Here is a 19,535-nt window from a genome sequence, read left to right as displayed (position 1 = left end):
GCACTCCAGCCTGGGTGACAGAGTGAGAGACTCCGTCTAAAAAAAAAAAAAAAAAAGCAGACTCTTGCAAGATTGATTGGGCATAAAATTTTAGATTGACAGTTCTCTTCTCTTAGCACTTTCTGTGTATCTCCCAGCCTACATTTATTGCCAATGAGAAGTCTGCTGCTGACATCATTGTCGCTCCTCTGTAAGAATTTTGTCTTTTTTTCCTTTGATTTTAAAGGCTTTGTCTTATTAATGGTTGGCATTACCAAGATGCATATTTATAGTAAATTTATTTTGAGATCTGTGATTCCTAAATTTACAGATTTTTATTTTTAACAAATATGGAAAATTCTCCAGCCTTCTCTTCTGAATGCTTACTTCTCCTTCATTTTTTCTTCTGGAACTCCTAGTAGGTGTTTGTTGAACCTTCTTCTTCTGTTGAAATCACTTCTGAGTTGTCTCTTCAACTGTGCTTTTTAACTTGATCTTTAATACACCTCATCAATTTTAAATTTCTATGATTATATTTTTTATTTCTGGAATTTCTTTTGGTTCCTTTTCACTACTGCCTGTTTTTTTTTATTATAATTTCTACTTTGTAATTTACTTAATGATTCTAAACATACTCATTTTATGGTTTCTTCAGATTGTTCTATTACCTGAAATTATTGAAACTGCTAATCCTCTTGCCTCGGGTCTGTGTCTTTCATGGTGGTTTATTAACTCACATGATTAGTAATTTTTATTAAGGGTTTGTTTATTTTTTAGGAGGTTATTGTTTTCCTTTTTTTTTTTTCTTTCTTTCTTTTTCTGAGACGGAATCTCACTCTGTCACCCAAGCTGGAGTGCAGTGGTGCAATCTGGGCTAACAGCAAGCTCCGCCTCTTGGGTTCACGCCATTCTCCTGCCTCAGCCTCCCGAGTAGCTGGGAATACAGGCACCCGCCACCACGCCTGGCTAATTTTTTGTATTTTTAGTAGAGATGGGTTTCACCGTGTTAGCCAGGGTGGTCTTGATCTCCTGATCTCGTGGTCCACCCCTCTCGGCCTCTTAAAGTGCTGCATTACAGGCGTGAGCCACCGCGCCCGGCCAGGAGGTTACTGTTTTCTATGGAAGGCCCATGCCTGCTTGGTTGTGGATATTCCCCTCTAGGTATTTTTGCAGCTCCATATGTCAGGGTTTCATATGTTTTGTCATCCCGGATACGTTTCTATTTTATGTTTTCAGGATTCCCTTATTACATAAACACATAAGACATTTAAATTTGTATCTAGGCTGGGCATGGTGTGTAATCCCAGGTCTTTGGGAGGCCAAGAAGGGCAGACCTTGAGTCTAGGAGTTTGAGACCAGCTTGGGCAACATGGTGAAACTCTGTCTCTACAAAAAATACAAAAATTAACCAGACGTGGTGGCACATGCCTGTAGTCCCAGCTACTAAGAGGACTGAGGTGGGAGGATTGCTGGAGCCTGTGAGGTCGAGGCTGCAGTGAGCTGTGAGCACATCACCGCACTCCATCTTGGGTGACAGAGCAAGACTTTGTCTCAAAAAAAAAAAAAAAAAATTATATCTACATCTGTGTGTGACACAGCCTTGGCTCTGATTTCTCAAGAGATACTTTTCATTTCCACACAGAAGCCCATGCAAGGATGAACTTCCTTACTGCTTTCTTTGGCTAATGAGTAGTTTTTCTGTTTTTCATTCAACAGAAGGGCAGCTTTTGCATGTTTCCACCTTTAGGCGGGCACTTCAGTTCTCACTTCGTGCTTTACACAGGACTGAAAGGTTCATCTTCTATCCCTAAATGGGAATTACAATCCTAGCCTCAAACCATGACAACCTGTCTCTATGCCCTAAATCCCTCTGTGTGGCTGATGCTACATTTGTAGAACTAGATTCCTGCCTCATTTCCTGTAAGCTGACATTTTTGTTTCACTTCATGATTAATTCTGTATTTATAATTCTTTTATTTTATCTAGCATGCATATGTATTCATAGCAAGATTAGAGTTTGCATTAGAGCTGATACCCTGTTGCTAGACACTGAAGTCCACTATTTACATAATACAGTTAATATATATATATATATTTAAAGAGCTTCACTGTAAAATGGAAAACTTAAAAATCAAAGGATTAGTCCAATGCTCTTGTACTGATGAGGAAAGGAGGTCTAGGAAATGAAGGGCCTGCTAGAGGCCCCACCCTACCAGGAATAGAGTTCCACTCTCCAATGTCCCTCCCCTCTTCCCTCCTATGAGCTCTCTCTACTTCCTTCCTTTGTTTCTTTCTTTCATGAACTATATTATATATTCAATACAACATCTTGAGAACTTAGATAGTATCCACTGGCCAAATATGACGGCAATTTTGAGAGTTTAAGTCACACCAAAAGCCTGCGACAGTTCAGGGTAGCAAAGTGACGTGGGTTCAACTCCAGAATTATCACCTTCTTCATCAGAAAAGTCTATAGGAAGGCTACAGTCACCATTTGGTTTATGAAGGGCTTGATTTGCCCTCTACAGAGAATATGGCAACTCATTTTTTTGTGGAACAATTATGAATACTTTATTAAGATGTATTTGTGGATTCAAATTGTTACTTTTTTCCTGTAGCTCTGACTATAACAATATGAGTGAAATGTGGTTACAACCATTTATGCCAGGGAAGTTAAATGAATGACCCTGGCTGGGTGTGGCAGCTCACGCCTGTAATCCCAGAACTTTGGGAGGCTGAGGCGGGTGGATTACCTGAGGTCAGGAGTTCAAAACTAGCTTGGCCAACATGGTGAAAGCTCGTCTCTACAAAGATACAAAAATTAGCTGGGCGTGGTGATGGGCGCCTGTACTCCCAGCTACTCAGGAGGCTGAGGTGGCAGAATCGCTTGAACCCAGGAGGTGGAGTTTGTAGTGAGCCGAGATCGCACCATTGCACTCCAGCTTGGGAGGCAGAGTGAGACTCTGTCTCAAAAAAGGAAGAAAAAAAAAAAAAAAGAATGACCCTATTGTTTGCGACCACATCCTATAATCACAGTAAAAAACCCCAAAAACCAAACCTGCAGAAACCCACTGACAAATATTGTTACCTTTGGACACTTGTTTTTCATTTATACTTGTTTCATTGTTCATTCTTTCTAAGTCTTTCTTTGCATCATGTGCTATCAAAAGCAACTTGTGTTTCCTTTAAAGCCAACTGCCCCAGTGAAGTGCCAGTTGGTTAAGAAAAGTCAACAAACCATAAAGGGAAAATAAGGAACTGAAAGGACTTCAAAGAGCCTTGTTTCTTTCATACTAACACACCTTGGCATCATCACAGAGGTGGCAGTCTATTATTTCCATGAAAAAAAAAAAACCAAAACTCCTTCTCTGCCTTTTTAGCAGTTTCACATCAACCTGAGGTGAAGGAGTTTATTAGAAGTACTTAAACAGGTAGATAAACCAAGGTGACTACTCTCTGTAAGCCCAGGATCAAAGTTCTAGAGAGAAATGACTTTTAAACTATAAGAGAGCCTTCAAATGGTATCAGAGTATTGAGCCTCCCAGGTGGATCCTACTAGAAGCTCTAGTATGGCAGATGTGTTTGTTATTGCTGACGTGAACCCAGCCATTCACTGAGGGTTCACGCCACCATTCACTGAGCATGTACTATGAACCATGTACCACGCTCAATGCTTCATATGCATTATTTCATCGAATCCTCCCAACAAGCCCAAGGGGGGGTATATTCCCATTTTATAGACTGGAAAATGGAGGCTTAGAAACATAATATATTGCCCAAGGTCACCTGGCTGGTGTGTGTGGTAGAGCTAGGACTCAACCCATTGTCTGTCTGACAGCAAAGCCCACATTTTACCTTTGAACCATGAACCTGCCTCAGGGATATACAATTTAAACCCCTGTACTCTTTATCTTCAAGACTTTGTTATGAGTAACTCCTTTTCCCCATTAAAGGTTACTTACCTAAATAATTTGAGATTATCTGCAAGTTTAGGGATATCAGTAATGTCCTCCTATGAAAAAACAAATGATGTTTCAAAAGCAGGAACTTCGTAAGTGATGCTGATACTCAACTTGCATTGTCTAATATGGCAGTCCCTTGCTACAGGTGGCTATTTAAATTTGAATTAATTCAAATTAAATAAAATGAAAAACTCAGTTCTTCAGTTACACTTGCCACATTTCCAATAGTTAACTGGGCGTGGGAGTGAGGAGGGCTGGGAGGAGAATGGGGGCCCTGTTGAGGTCCCCTAGGTGGCTGGCAAAATTGTATTTCTTGATTTCGATGGTGACTTGGGTGACAACTGAATACTCATTTGTTAAGCTGCACATATATGTATTTTTCATTTTCTGTTTGTGTCATAGATTACAAAAATGAAAAGCGAGAGATGAAAAAAATGAAAAAATGGATAAAGTACTCCCTATAACTGTCATTCAAGTTAAAAATCTAAATTAGAAATGACTACTTTTATATGCAAACAAAAGACTTTTTAATTTTTATATTAGAGTGGGTAACTCCTGCTACACCTAATCACTGATTAAACTTTCAAAGTGAACCTGGTTCAAAGTTCATTCTGTAATGTAGGCTGGTGCCTGTTTTCAAACTGAAAAGCCTATTGTTAGCATCGTGTAAAACTATTAAGGGAGGGAGGACATAACTTTTTATTTATTCTAAAAAGAATTACTTTCCTGTTGTATTTATTCAGTGGAGAAGGTAGACAACAGAGAACTCCAAGTAGTTCATGGGGCCTGTGTCTTCTGTAAGCGTGAGACAGGGCCCTGCATCTCTAGAGAATCTTGGCATTTAGTTTGTATTAAGTATTTGCTCCTGAATGAGACCGATTTCTTATTTTAGGACATTTAATGATAAGAGAACATACATTCAATGCAGAATATAGTAACACAATCTAATCCATGATTACTGTTTACATCCAATTATGGTGGACCCACCTCTCTGATTCAAATTATTCCCATGACTGAAGTTAAATAAAAGGGTGGCACCTCATGAGTGAATTAAACAGGAGGGGAATTTTCAGTTATAAAGCTGACATTCACCTTTCATGGATAAGGAGAAAGAGATGACAAAACAGTTATCTTTGTTTTATTGGAGGGTTTTTGTTTATCTCCTGAAGTCAAAAGCGTTCAGAAACTTTTTGCAATGTTCCGGAAAAAGGCCACAACTTCTGTCAAGCTTGTCTAGTTGAAATGGATGACAAAGTAAATAGAAATAAGTTTTTATCTGTAAAGAATTTTCTTGGCCAGTCACAGTGGCTCATGCCTGTAATCTCAACACTTTGGGAGGCTGAGGCGGGAGAGTCACTTGAGCCCTGGAGTTAGAGACCAGCCTGGGGAATATGGCAAACCTTATCTCTACAAAATATACAAAAATTAGCCAGGCCTGGTAGTGTGTGCCTGTAGTCCCAGCTACTCAGGAGGCTGAGATGGGAGGACTGCTTGAGCCCAGGAGGCTGAGGCTGCAGTGAGCCTTGATTGCACTACTGTACTTCAGCTTGTCTCAGAAAAAAGAAAAAAAGAAACAATTTTCTCTTTTCTATTCTCACAGCTGCTGCATGCAATAGACAGGGTGGTATTTTCTAGACTTAAGTTTAGGGACCAATTCCACATTCCATGCTAGTGAAGTGGAGCCCTCGGCAGTGGCTCCTTCACACCATGCCAACTTATCCCTAGGAAGAAATACAACAGCAAAGTATTGTCTTTAGTAGAAATGAATATATAGTCCCTTACAGAGCTAACCTGTGAAAAGTTAGTTAGTTCTTGCTAGGCTGAAGCTTGTTAGGCGAAGAGAATCTTTTTCTTTTTTTTCAAAATCAGATGAAATATTCTCTTAACTTCTAATAAAGAAAAGTTCATTTATACTTGTCAATCAGTTAGAAGAAAGCCACAGTTCTGGGTGATCAGAAAGAGTTCATACCAAAAGGCTGTCTGCTTTTCCACCTTCTAGGGTTACTTCCAAATTAGAAAGCGCTGCTTCTATTTCGTCAACCTCGGACTCGCTTGTAAAATCCTGTGTTTCAGCAGACAACGACAGTTTGCTAATGTGGTACTAAAATGAAAACAGAAGTTTTAGAAATGTTGTAAACAGAAATGTTATAAATATAAATAATCCATCAGCCATTTTTTTTCTTTGAGGACTATTCCCTTGGAATACTGAACATCTCCTAAAAGGAGATCTCCGTCCCGTGTGGGGAAAATGACATTTTAACCTGAATCATTCTGAGGTCCATGGTTAGTCATGTTACAACTGGTTCTTTCTCATCACTGACTGTGCTTACAGTAGGCAAGAGATAATAAATTGCAAGACCAGTGTCTTACATAGGATGTGAATGTGTGTCGATTATGAGGAACATTTTAAATTAAAAATTTGTTCTGGTCTGAAGAAGAAAGCAAAATAAAAAATACAGAAAAAAATTGCTCTCCTTATTTTCAGATATTTCTTCAAAGGAAAAAAAACTAGTATGCAGCATATGAAACTTTAAGCAGAACAAACTTGGTTTGTCTCCTTCCAGAGAAAAGGTACTGAAGTCCCCATACCTGTAGAGCTGCAAAGATCAACATTTCTTCCTCTGTGCAATCAATTTCTTCTAAGAGAATGGCCCACCTGGCTTGTTCGTAGAGTTGGTTTATTCGGACAGCATCGTACTAGAGATAAAAACAGAGGTGTGTGTGTAATGAGGTATATTTATATCCCACAATACAAAAATTCTGAAACAACTGAGGCCATTCTCTGTTAATCAGATGCAGCAAACTTCAGCTCAGGTAAATGAAAGGAATACTTCTATTGTGCCAAACACTCAGCCCATTTTAAAAAAATTTTTTTTTTTAATTTTTTATTTTTTTGAGACAGGTTCTCACTCTGTCGTCTAGGCTGGAGTGCAGTGGTGCAGTCTTGGCTCAATGCAACATCCGCCTCCTGGGTTCATGCAATTCTTGTGCCCCAGCCTCCCAAGTAGCTGGGACTACAGGTGTGTGCCACCACACCTGGCTAATATTTGTATTTTTTTGTAGAGACAGGGTTTCGCCATGTTGCCCAGGCTGGTCTCGAACTCCTGTGCTCAAACAATCCACGCATCTCAGTTCCACAAAGTGCTGGGATTACCGGTGTGAGCCACTGCGCCTGGCCCTCCAGCTCATTTTACTTCTGAATTCAGAACTGACTTTCTTCAGACATTTTCCAGAGCTGCTGCTGCTGCTTCTTCACAACCTAACTTTGATTCCATTATTTTCTCTCTCTTTTATCTACATATTGGTAGTAATAGATAGTAAAAATGGTTCATACGATAAACAGTGTAATAGATAAACAGTGTAACAGAAGGGATCCCCATGCTGATCCGCAAGCCCAGTGCAATCCCAAGCAGAATCTGATGGGAATTTTTTAAAGAAACTTTATACAAGCTGATTCTCAAGTTAAGTTGGAAGACACAATGTTCAAATATTGCCAAGAAACTGAAAAAGAATAATGTTGAGTAAAGCACTTGTCCTCCCAGACATTAAAACCTATTATAAAGTTGCAGTAATTAAAATGGTATGGTACTAGTGTAGTGATTGGTAAAGTGTCAATAAAACCTTATCTAGAAACAGACTTATGTATGTATATAAATTTAATATAAAATACTAATTTTATATTAAAATATAAAAATGACACTTTATAACAGCAGGGGAAGGAAGAATTCAACACTATAAACAGTGTTGAAAATGCCTAGCCACTTGGAACACAAATGGAAACAAAAAAATAACTTTACACTATCCAAAAATATAAATTACAGATGGATTAAATAATTTAAACATATAAAACCACAATAAGATACTACTTCACACCTACTAGAATGGCTCTTATCTAAAAGACAGGTAATAACCAGTGTTGGTGACGCTGTGGAGAAATTGGAACCCTTATGCACTGCTAGATGTAAAATGATGCAGCCTCTGTAGAAAAGTTTGGCAGTTCTTTAAAAAGTTAAACATAGAATATAATCCATCAGTCCTACCCCTACATGTACACCCAAACAAACTGAAAGTGGCATCCAAACACATAGTTGTACAATAATGTTTACAGCAACAATATTCATAATAGCCAAAAGGTAGAAACAGCCCAGATGTACATCAACAGCTGAATGGATAAATAAAATGCTGTACACATACAATAGAACACTATTCAGCCTTAAAAAGGAATGGAATTCTGGCTGGGCATGGTGGCTCACACCTGTAATCCCAGCACTTTGAGAGGCAGAGGTGGGCAGATCACTTGAGGTCACAAGTTTGAGACCCACCTGGCCAACATGGTGAAACTCTGACTCTACTAAAAATACAAAAATTAGCCGGGCATGGTGGCAGGCGCGTGTCATCCCACCTACTTGGGAGGCTGAGGTGGGAGAATTACTTGAACCTGGGAGGCAGGGGTTGCAGTGAGCTGAGATTGCACCACTGCACTCCAGCCTGGGCAATGAGAGTGAGACTGTCTTAGGGGGGAAAAAAAAAAGGAGGAATGAAATTCTGATACGTGATACAATGTGAATGAGCTTGAAGATACTGTGCTAAGTGAAATAAGCCAAATACAAAAAATCAAATACTGGATGACTTCACTTATAAAACTATCTAGAATAGGCAAATTCATAGAGAGAGAAAGTAGAATAGAGGTTACCAGGGGCAAGGGAGAGAAGGCAATGAAGAATTATTGTTTAGTGGGTACAGAGTTTCTTTTTGGGATGATAAGAAAGTTTTGAAAATAGTGGCCCAACCTGGGCAACATAGCAAGACTCTTGTCTCTATTTTTTAAAAAAGTGGCTCGTGCCTATAGTCCCAGATACTTGGGAGGTTGAGGCAGGAGGATTGCTTGAGGCCAGGAATTCAAGATCACCCTAGGCAACATGATGAGTCTCTGCTGTTTCTACAAAAAATAAAATAAAATAAATTATCCAGGCATGGTGGCATGCACCTGTTCCAGCTACTCAGGAGGCTGAGGTTGGAGGATTGCTTGAGCCCAGGAGTTTGAGGGTGCAGTGAGCTATGATCACAGCCTGGGTGACAGAGAGAGACTCTATCTCAGGACAAAAAAAAAAAAAAAAGGAGAGAGAGAAAATGGATAGTGGTGATAGTTTCACAACACTGTGAATATCCTTAATGCTACTGAATTGTGCATCTAAAAATGGTTAAAATGGTAAATATTATGTATATTTTACAAAAACAAAATTCCAAATGAATACATGAATGTTCATGGCAGTATTATTCATAAGAGTCAAACAGTGAAAACAATCCAAATGTTCATTCACTGATGAATGAATGTAGTATACATAAACAAGGAAATATTAGTTAGTGTTAAAAAGATATAAAATATAATACGTGCTACAATAGGAATGAATGAATGAATTCTGAAAATACTATGCCAAGTGAAAACAATTATTCATAAAGTACCACATTTTGTGTAATTCCACTTATAGGAGGTTTCCAGAATAGGCAAATCCACAGAGACAGAAAACAGACTGATGATTGCCCAGGGCTGGGAGGGTAGGAGGGAACTGGGGAGAGATCGCCAATGGGTGTGGAGTTTCTTACTGTGGTGATGAAAATGTTCTGAAATTAGATGGTGGTTAATGGTTGTACAACTCTGTGAATATACTAAAAACCACTGAATTGTACATATTAAACAGGTAAATGTGTGGCATGTAAATTGTATCTCAAAAAGCTATTATAAAACAGCTGAACAGAAAAACCATGACTATTATTAGATGGACACATGACAGAATACTTTCTGTAATCTTTAAATGCAGAAGTCTATTCCAAGCAAGACAAGAGGCCTAAAAGTTATGATGCATAAGGCTGCCTTGACAACCTAAAATTAAACATTTTTAATGGTAAAAAAATCCTAAAGAAGGTTATAAATGTATAAAATGTAGGATAGAGATTGAAAAAAATATTTGAAATATTTGAATAATTTTAAAAATTTGTAATAAATATACAAAGTACTCCTATAAATCATATGAAAAGTATAAATAATTCAATAGAGTTTGTGGCAAATATATAAAGAGGCAATTCACAGAAGAAAGCAAAATGGCCGCAAAAACATTAGAAAAGATGCTCAATCTCACTAATTACTAGAGAATTCAAACTAAAGCAAGATGACCAAATTTCCATTTTCCTATCACATCTACCTACATTACAAATACTGATAATGTTTGATGTTGGTGAGGATATGGGGATATCAGCCCTTTCACAGATGATGCTGTTAGTAGAAAGGTAATTTGGTGATATAAAGCTTTTAGTATCATTTTGCCCTTTGATAAGCACATCCAGTGTTACTGTTCCAAAGAAATGCAAATACTTGTGAGATACTTTTACAAGCATGTTCGGCACATTTAAGTCCTGATAAACTACAGTTTAGCCTTTCCTTTGATTATTTTTCATTGGTTAAAAAAAGTGAGTCTGACTTATTTATACTGACATGAAAGATAGCCATGATATGTTATGAAGAAACAAGAAACAAGCTACAGAGCAAACAAGTGATCCTACTTATCTAGGGAACACAAAGTCTTGAAAATCTATTAAAAATATATTTGTAAACATGTCTAAAAAAGTCTGCAAGGATGGTTGGTCATGAAGTTGTTAACTGTGGCCGCCTCTTAGGAGAATGGTCATGGTACAGAACTGTTTTCCATTTTTACTCTAAATAATTTCTTTCTTATTATGTTTATTTGTTTATTTTTGAGATGGAGTCTCGCTCTGTTGCCCAGGCTGGAGTGCAATGGCGCAATCTCGGCTCACTGCAACCTCTGCCTCCCAGGTTCAAGTGATTCTCCTGCCTCAGCTTCCTGAGTAGCGGGGATTACAGGTGCCCGCCACCATGTTCTGCTAATTTTTTTTTTGTATTTTTAGTAGAGACAGGATTTCACCATGCTGGCAATGCTGGTCTCAAACTCCCAACCTCAGGTGATCCACCCACCTCAGCCTCCCAAAGTGCTGGGATTACAGGTATGAGCCACTGTGCCCACCCTATGTTTGAGTTTTAAAAAATAATTTAATTGTAGTAAAATATATGAAATATAATATTTACCATCTTAACCATCCCCCCCTGTTTTTTAGAGGCAGGGTCTCACTCTGTCATGCAGGGTGTAGTGCAGTGGTGCAATCACAGCTCACTGCAGCCTCACTGGGCTCCAGCAATACTCCTGCTTCAGCCTCCCCAGCAGTTGGGACTACAGCTGTGAGCCACCACACTTGGCAAATTTTTTCTTTTTTTTTTTTTTGTAGAGACAGGATTTCACTATGTTGCCCAGGCTGATGTTGAACTCCTGGCCTCAAGCCATCCTTACATGTTGGCTTCCATGGTGGCTTATAGGTATGAGCCACCATGCCAGGCCTGATCTTAACCATTTTTAAGTGTACAGTTCAGTGGCATTAAGCATATTCACATTGTTGTGCAACCATCATCACCATCCATCTATAGAAGGCTTTTCATTTTGCACAACTGAAACTGTATACCCATTAAAAAAAAAAACTCCTTCTTTTTTTTTTTACCGTGAATATACATTTTAATATGAGGTTGGTGCAAAATTGATTGCGGCTTTTGCCGTTACTTTCAATTGAAAAGTAATGGCAAAAACCGCAATCAATTTTGCACCAACCTAACCTATCCTTTGGGAAAAAATACTAATGTTGAAGAAAACATGGAAGAGGACTAGAAAGATACTCTGAGTACCTAAGCAGATTTATCATGAGTTGATTAGCATTGGTTTGTTTTTCCTTTCGTATTAACCTTATGCATACTAAGAAAAAGGGTGATAAGCAATGTAAAAATCTGAGGTAAGCCAAAACCAGCCAACAGTGTTGCTATCAGATAAAGGGGGAACATGACCTGGTGCACAGGCATGCTCCTTCTCAGCACTTTTTTTTTTTTTTTAAAGACAGAGTCTTGCTCTGTCACCCAGACTGGAGTGCAGCGGCGCGATCTTGGCTTACCGCAACCTCCGCCTCGTGGGTTCAAGTGATTCTTTTGCTTCAGCCTCCCGAGTAGCTGGGATTGCAGATGGGCCCCACCACATTCAGCTCATTTTTTTGTATTTTTAGTAGAAATAGGGTTTCACTATTTGGTCAGGCTGGTCTTGAACTCCTGACCTCAGGTGATCCGCCCGCCTCGGCCTCCCAAAGTGCTGGGATTACAGGCGTGAACCACCATGCTCAGCCCTTCTCAGCACTTCTAAGGCTTCAGGGAAAGGAGGACAAATGCAGAACCAAGTGGGTGGGATTTAGGGCACTTAAATGGTAAAAATCTTAAAATCTGTCATGTTTTACGAACTTTGCCAGGTGTCACGGAACACCTGAGGAGCTGGTGCAGAATCTTCCAAAAACGAATGAAAACAAAACATACATGAGAATATTCATGGCAGCCTTATTCGTAATAGCCCCAAGCTGTAAACAGTCCAATGTCCCTCAGCTAGTGAACAAATAAACAAAATGTGGTACCATTCATACAACAGGCTACCACTCAGCAATAAAAAGGAATGCACTATGAACGCACACAACAACATATACAGCACAAAGACATGATACCTCGTGCAGGAATCCAGACATAAGATTGCATGTGGTATGAGGCCATCTGTATGAAATTTCTAGAAAAGGCAAAATTCAAGACACAAAGCAGACCAGTGGTCATTTGGGGCTGAGGTTGAGGCCAGGGACTGACCAAAAATGGTTCTGGGGAAGAGGTATTTTATTTTATTTTAATTAATTAATTAGTTAGTTTATTTTTTTTTGAGAAGGAATCTTGCTCTGTCGCCCAGGCTGGAGTGCAGTGGTGTGATCTCGGCTCACTGCAACCTCCACTGCCTGGGTTCATGTGATTCTCCTGCCTCAGCCTCCCAAGTAGCTGGGACTATAGGTGCCTGCCCACCACATCTGGCTAATTTTTTGTACTTTTAGTAGAGACTGGGTTTTGCCATGTTGGCCAAGCTGGTTTTGAACTCCTGACCTCAGGTGATCCGCCTGCCTTGGCCTCCCAAAGTGCTGGGATTACAGGCGTGAGCCACCACACCAAGCCAGAAGTGGTTTTAAAATTGGACTGGGGTGATGGTTACACACCTGTATAAACTGATCAAAAATCATTGTAGTGTATACTTAATGGGTGAATTTATGGCATGTAAATTATAGTGCAATCAAGACATAACAACTAAAAAACCACATACCAAAAAACCCATGCTGCCAATCTGTCCCCAAAAGACCCCTGCTATAATTCAGTTTACAGATGGAATCTAAACAGCAGGTGGAGCCACTAAAATCTGAATGGAATTGACATACTGTCATATCTAGCTGTCTGTCAGTCACTCAGTCCCAGTGTTTACAATGCTAATGCTGTAGGAGTCTCAGTGGGAAATTAAGTTGCTCAATAAGGCTTCTCTCAATGCAGTGAATAAAAAATTTAAAAAATTAATAAAATCTTCCATACCTGAACATCCTAACACCCCTCTACAAGCCAAATAAAACAATTCTTTGAAAGAACATGAATTAAATAAAAGATATCTACATTTACAGAAAAACAGGGTCTGGGATGTCTTAACCAGCTACAGGATGAGCTCTGTCTCTTGCCAAGTAACAGGATTTCTCTGACGCATCCAGCAAAGCTCTGGAGTTTGCTATCTGGAGGTCTGTTCCCATTTCTCTGTCTGTGATGCAGATGATGCTGCATCACAAGGTTCCAGATCTTTCACAGGTCATTAACAGGCATCCTATAGGACTTCCCCCCGACACTCCTGCCCCGAGAACTCTTTCAGTGGGTTCTCCAGTGACTTAGAAACAAATTTTTTTCCTTGGTGGGGTTGGCTACTCATACCCTCTCCTTGGCCTTTTTCTTTGCTTAATTGAAAATAGAGCAGGCATGGTGGCTCACGCCTATAATCCCAGCACTTTGGGAGGCCAAGGCGGGAGGATCTCTTAAGGTCAGGAATTTGAGACCAGCCTGGCCAACATGGTGAAACCCCATCTCTACTAAAAATGCAAAAATTAGCCGGGTGTGGTGGTGCACGCCTGTAGTCCCAGCTACTCAGGAGGCTGAGGCAGGAGAATCGCTTGAACCTGGGAGGCAGAGGTTGCAGTGTGCCAAGATTGTGCCACTGCACCCCAGCCTGGGTAACAGAGTGAAACTGTGTCTCAAAAAACAAAACAAAACAAAACAAAAAAACAGAAAATAGAAACCCCAAGCTGGAACCACATGGGTTCTGCCACCTCTCCACTCCTTGAATCCCTGTTTCTCCTGGTCTAGTCAGTTCAGTAAACCCTTCACCCTTGTCCGTCATTCCAACAACCAACAATAAGAGCAAATAATAAAACCTACTTGTCATAGTTTTCCTGCTCTTTCTTAAAAAGGGGTTACTATTTAGATCTAATTACTTAAGATTGTCAATTGGCCCAGGAGCAGCTTTCAGTATCCTCCAGGCCTCTTATTAAAACAGATGTGCTTTTCCTGTACTGAACACTAAAATACTATAAACTATCAGAGTTCTAAAATGTGTGTTTTTTTAATTCACAAATTTTGAACACATTTAAAAAGGGGCAAAAGAGTATATGATAAATGAATTCATTATGAATGAATTTGAAAGGGACAAAAGAGTGTTCAATAAAAAGTTAGTCCCCCTCTCTACCTTGTCCCCCAGAAATGGCAGCTTCTCTATGGGCTGTTTTGCATCTTTTAATAATACACCTGGAGTCTGTTTCACATCAAAAAAGAACTGATTCATTCTTTTTAAAAACAATATGGTATGAATGTATCATAATGTATTTAACCAATTCTCTAGCTATGGACATTTAGGTGGTTTCCAATCTTTTCCTAAAACAATATAATAACCGCCCTTGTATACCCACATATCAGTTTGCATGTGTGAGTATAACTGTGCTATAAACACCTAGGAGTGGATTTGCTGAGTCAAAGCTATGTAGAATTGTAATTCTGATACTGCCAAATTGCACTCCATAGACTAATTTCTACTTTGACCTACAAGCATTCTATGAGAGAGCACATTTCCTGACACTCTTGCCAAGAAAGTATGTGAAACTTTTTGATCTTTGCCACTATAAAGCATTATAGTTCCTTTTCTATGAACTATATATTTACATCCTTTGCTCATTAGTCTACTGGGTTGTTGGTCTTCTTCTTATTGATTTTTAGGAGCTCTTTATATATTAGAGAAATTAGTCTTTTGTTTGTAGCATGTGTTGTAAAGACTTTTACTTTGTTATAGTTTTTTTTTTTTCTTTTTGGCCAGGTGTAAAATTTTCATTTTTTATTAAAATGTACTAATCTTTTCTTTTCTGGATTTTTCATTTTTTGTGTCTATTATTATTATTATTATTATTTTATTTATTTATTTTGGGAGACAGAGTTTTGCTATCGTTGCCCAGGCTGTAGTGCAATGGCGTGATCTCGGCTCACTGCAACCTCTGCCTCCCAGGTTCAAGTGATTCTCCTGCCTTGGTCTCCCAAGTAGCTGGGATTACAGGCACATGCCACCATGCCTGGCTATTTTTTGTATTTTTAGTAGAGATGGGGTTTCACCATGTTGGCCAGGCTGGTCTCGAACTTCTAACTTCAGGCGATGCACCCACCTTGGCCTCCCAAAGTACTGTGATTACAGGCATAAGCCTCTGCTCCTGGTGAGTCTATTATTTTTGAAATGTTGAATTCTAGCATTTTATATATCTGAGATTTTAATCAGCACCTGTTACCAAGGACCTGTGGCCAGTACGAATCTCTCCGAAAGCCAGAGAAGCTCCCTAGTCCTCACTGTAGATTTTAGTTCCTACTCGTAGGGTGCCTTGTAAATTTGCAGGGGCTTCATGGGTGCTCTTTCCTCTTCTTAGATTTGATTATAGCTGCCACGAGAACCCGAATTACATCTTAAATTTCTATATCCCCCTATATTTATGCAGCACACAGTAGGAGTCTTAAACTTGATTTTATCTATAGTACTCATAATTTTAAGAGACGGGGAAGGGAATATTGCCATAAGTACTAAAGTGGTTGAGGATCACAGGGTCCCCCAAAGCCATGTCCCGCTATCCTGAGTCTTCCTGTCACCTTTGGGTTGGCAGTTTCTGTGTGGCTGTTAGATTCAAATGGTTTCACGTTTTAGGCTATGAAGAGGGAGCTCCTCACCAATTAAGCAAGCAGAGGCTAGAGGCCAAAGAGCCAGAGACAACAGCCCTTGTGACCCTCAGCTTCAGTGTCCTTGTCCCCTTCTGAAGTAGAATTCGTTTGATTTGTTCCACTTTTTAGACAAGTACATATTTAACCCTGCTCCTCTACATTTTTGCCGATAGTCTGCCATTATCTGGCTTATTTGACTGTGAAGTCACTTACATGTTCCTGACAGTTTTTCAGGGGGCAGATGACTCAGCTGCATTCTTTTTAGCTCAAGCTTAGTTCTGAGGCAGGGGATTGAATGGGGGAGTCTCTTGGCAAAGAAACTGCTGGAAGGGTCCCCAAGGACCCTACGAGTCCTTGGGCTGAGTGATCCTAACATCGATCAGGTGCCTGAACCGGGAAAACCTGACTCACAGCATGTGGGGTGAGGGGCAAAGAAAGTACCGGATGCGGTCTCTGTCGCCAAGGACTTGGTTGTCTATTTGTAGAAAAAAATCCACAGACATGGCGTGAGTACTAAAATTGTACGGTATTCAGCTGTGGCTCAGAGAAGGCAAAGGCCCATGTGACCGAGAGTAGAGAAAAGCTCCTTTCTGGAGAGAGTGGAACTTGAATGTGGTCTCAGGGCAGGGGTTCTGATTCTGGGGTTCTTGGACTGGGAAGTTTGATTACCAGGTGGTCCACAAGCTCGTGTGAGGAAACGCAACCTTTCCAATTGCACGGACTTCTAATGGAAATTTAGCATTTCCTCTCAGGATGAGCGTGAGCCATAAACCACAGTATTGCAGAGGACTTGTCACTCTGTGACCACCAGAATCAAGATTTTTTTCCCTTCTGTGTGCCAGTTGTTGCTTCTGTCTTCAAGCAATGCTCACCCACATCACTACTTTGAAATTATGGTAGTTGTAAGAACTACCACCAGATCTTCTTTATTCAATTAACTAAAAATATATTACTATATACATTTTCAAAAAGGCTTTGGCCACTACAGTTTAATATAACTGTTTCATTTTGTAGTCCTATGTATTTTATCTTATTAATTTGAAAACATCATTTTAATATACAATAGTTTTGAGTTCTCAGTACCCAGCTTAGTCCTTGGCCTACAGTAGTTGCTCAATAAATAGATACATAAACAACAGATGGGGCACAGATTTGAATAGATAAGACAGGACCAAATTACTGACTTAGTAACTGGAAAATGCATAGGCATATTTTATTTATGTATCACCTATTTTCAGAAAAAAATGTAAGGCAGCTTATTAGAACAGATGGCATACAACAGGATAGCTTAAATTAAGAGTTAAACAAGGAAACACTAAAGTTGAGTTATGAATGAGGCTTAAAAATAAAATCACATAAAAGTATGGACTTGGTTTTAGCAGACAATGCAAAAACAAAAACAAAAAACCTGGACAGTTGCATAATTCACAGTACACTTAAAAAAAAGCTAAGCCAGTTGTGTAGGAGAAGCAGTACAGTAATTTCTCCTGAAGATTTTATCGAAGGAAAGCCAAAATTTGCGCTTTTGTAATGATTCACTTATGCATTACAGACACAAGCTTGGTCCACGGGATAAAAATCAAGGACTGAGCAGGAATCTCTCCTTAGAAATGACAAGGAACCAGGTTTGTTTTGAAGATGCCAGCTGGGGAAACAGTGGAAGCTGAGGTGAGCCTTTGCAGACCAGACCTAAAGTCAGGATGAAGGAGAAGACAGTGCCTCTTACAAGAGGTGGAAACGCTGCTGTAGATGAGAGAGGGTCTGTACAGAAAGGCTGACCGAGGCAAGCTCCTCCAAGTGTCTGGCAGTGAATGGAAAAGAGCAACAAGCACAAAACAGTGATGGGAGCTGCAACATGGGGACCCTGCGCACTCAGAGGACCAGTCATCCAGTTTATGTTGTCGACACTGGTCCGTTGTACCGCTGACTCTCAGTTCTGCAAGCGGGCTCATTAGGAGCAAGGACAAGGCAGAAGTTCAAAGAACTTATCTCAACCCTCATTAGTTATTCTAATAGACTCCAGGGGGAGATGGGCAGTGAAAATGGAATTGGTGACCAGCTGGGTGACCAGGCGAGAAAAAGGGATTACATAGATGATCCCTTTTCCTCAATTCCAAAAAGTAAGCAAGCACTGGAGTGCAGTCCTGTGTGCACCATCATGTGGTCCTAGCTTGTTCATGGGAACCTGCCTTTAACCCTGACCTCTGACAACTCCTTTCCTTCCTCAGCATTAAGAACTCCAGCTCTGGCCGGATGTGGTGGCTCATGCCTGTAATCCCAGTACTTTGGGAGGCTGAGGCAGGAGGATCATGTGGTCAGGAGTTCGAGAACAACCTGGCCAATATAGTGAAACCCCATCTTTACTAAAAATACAAAAATTAGCTGGGCGTGGTTGCATGAGCCTGTAGTTCCAGCTACTCAGGAGGCTGAGGCAAAATAATTGCTTGAACCCGGGAGGTGGAGGTTGCAGTGAGCCGAGATTGTGCCACTGCACTCCAACCTGGGTGACAGAGCAAGACTCTGTCTAAATTAAAAAAAAAAAAAAAAGAACTCCAGCTCTGTGAGTCGCTTTCATCTTGTTTGACCATTCCTGTGAATGGAGGGGGCAGTGCATGCCACGATAGGCGCAAAGATTCCCAGAGACTGCGGCTAACTCCGTAGCAGCTTACTGTGCCCAGTAGAAACCAAAGGATAAAAATTCAGAGACCAGGTCCATGTATCAGTCTCACCCTGCAGGGCTAAACAGGCGATCACACAAATAAATTCATCCTCATTTTCATAACCAAATGCCGCAATTTTATACTTCCATGCATTCATATTAAAAAGAGAAAGACAAAAGAGAAAAAGTTGCTTACTTTAGGATTCAAGTCGAAGAAAGAGTAGTATTTAAATCGTAACAGCAGCTGCTCATCCTCTTGGATGCCTTGTTCCATAAGGGAGCGCGAGGAGTCTAGCCAACTAGAAAATGACAGCATGAGTTTTAGAAGCCAATCAATTTTACATATATATCCATTATATTATTATGTCATATATTATATTCTACATATATATATATCCTTGAACAAAATCAGGGTATGTAATACAGACTGAGTATCCCTAATTTGAAAATCTGAAATGCTCCAAAATCTGACAGTTTCTCAAAGGAGATGCTCAAAGGAAATGCTCACTGAAGCATTTTTGTTTTGTTTTGTTTTGTTTTTGAGCCAGAGTCTTGCTCTGTCACCTAGGCTGGAGTGCAGTGGTGCAATCTCGGCTCACTGCAGCCTCTGCCTCCCGGGTTCAAGTGATTCTCTTGCTTCAGCCTCATGAGTAGTTGGGACTACAGGTGCATGCCACCATGCCCAGCTAAGTTTTGTATTTTCAGTAGAGAGGGGGTTTCGCCATGTTGGCCAGGCTAGTCTCGAACTCCTGAC

At 40.1% G+C, this 19,535-nt stretch overlaps 1 protein-coding gene across 1 annotated transcript in view; it reads right to left on the bottom strand.

Annotated features, from left to right (window-relative positions):
• The window catches only part of FERMT1 (fermitin family member 1), a 53,194-nt gene that overhangs the window by 17,745 nt on the left and 15,914 nt on the right, over window positions 1-19,535 (bottom strand). The window contains exons 6-9 of the mRNA XM_011941008.1: window positions 18,978-19,080; window positions 6,531-6,638; window positions 5,911-6,042; window positions 3,942-3,991 (exon numbers count right to left, since the gene is read on the bottom strand). Of these exons, the coding sequence (XP_011796398.1) occupies window positions 3,942-3,991; window positions 5,911-6,042; window positions 6,531-6,638; window positions 18,978-19,080 (393 nt within the window). The remainder of the gene's footprint in view (window positions 1-3,941; window positions 3,992-5,910; window positions 6,043-6,530; window positions 6,639-18,977; window positions 19,081-19,535) is intronic.

This window comes from Colobus angolensis, unplaced genomic scaffold, assembly GCF_000951035.1.
Source record: "Colobus angolensis palliatus isolate OR3802 unplaced genomic scaffold, Cang.pa_1.0 Scaffold197, whole genome shotgun sequence".
NCBI classification, from domain to species: domain Eukaryota; kingdom Metazoa; phylum Chordata; class Mammalia; order Primates; family Cercopithecidae; genus Colobus; species Colobus angolensis.
This window is presented reverse-complemented; position numbering and strand designations above follow the sequence as displayed.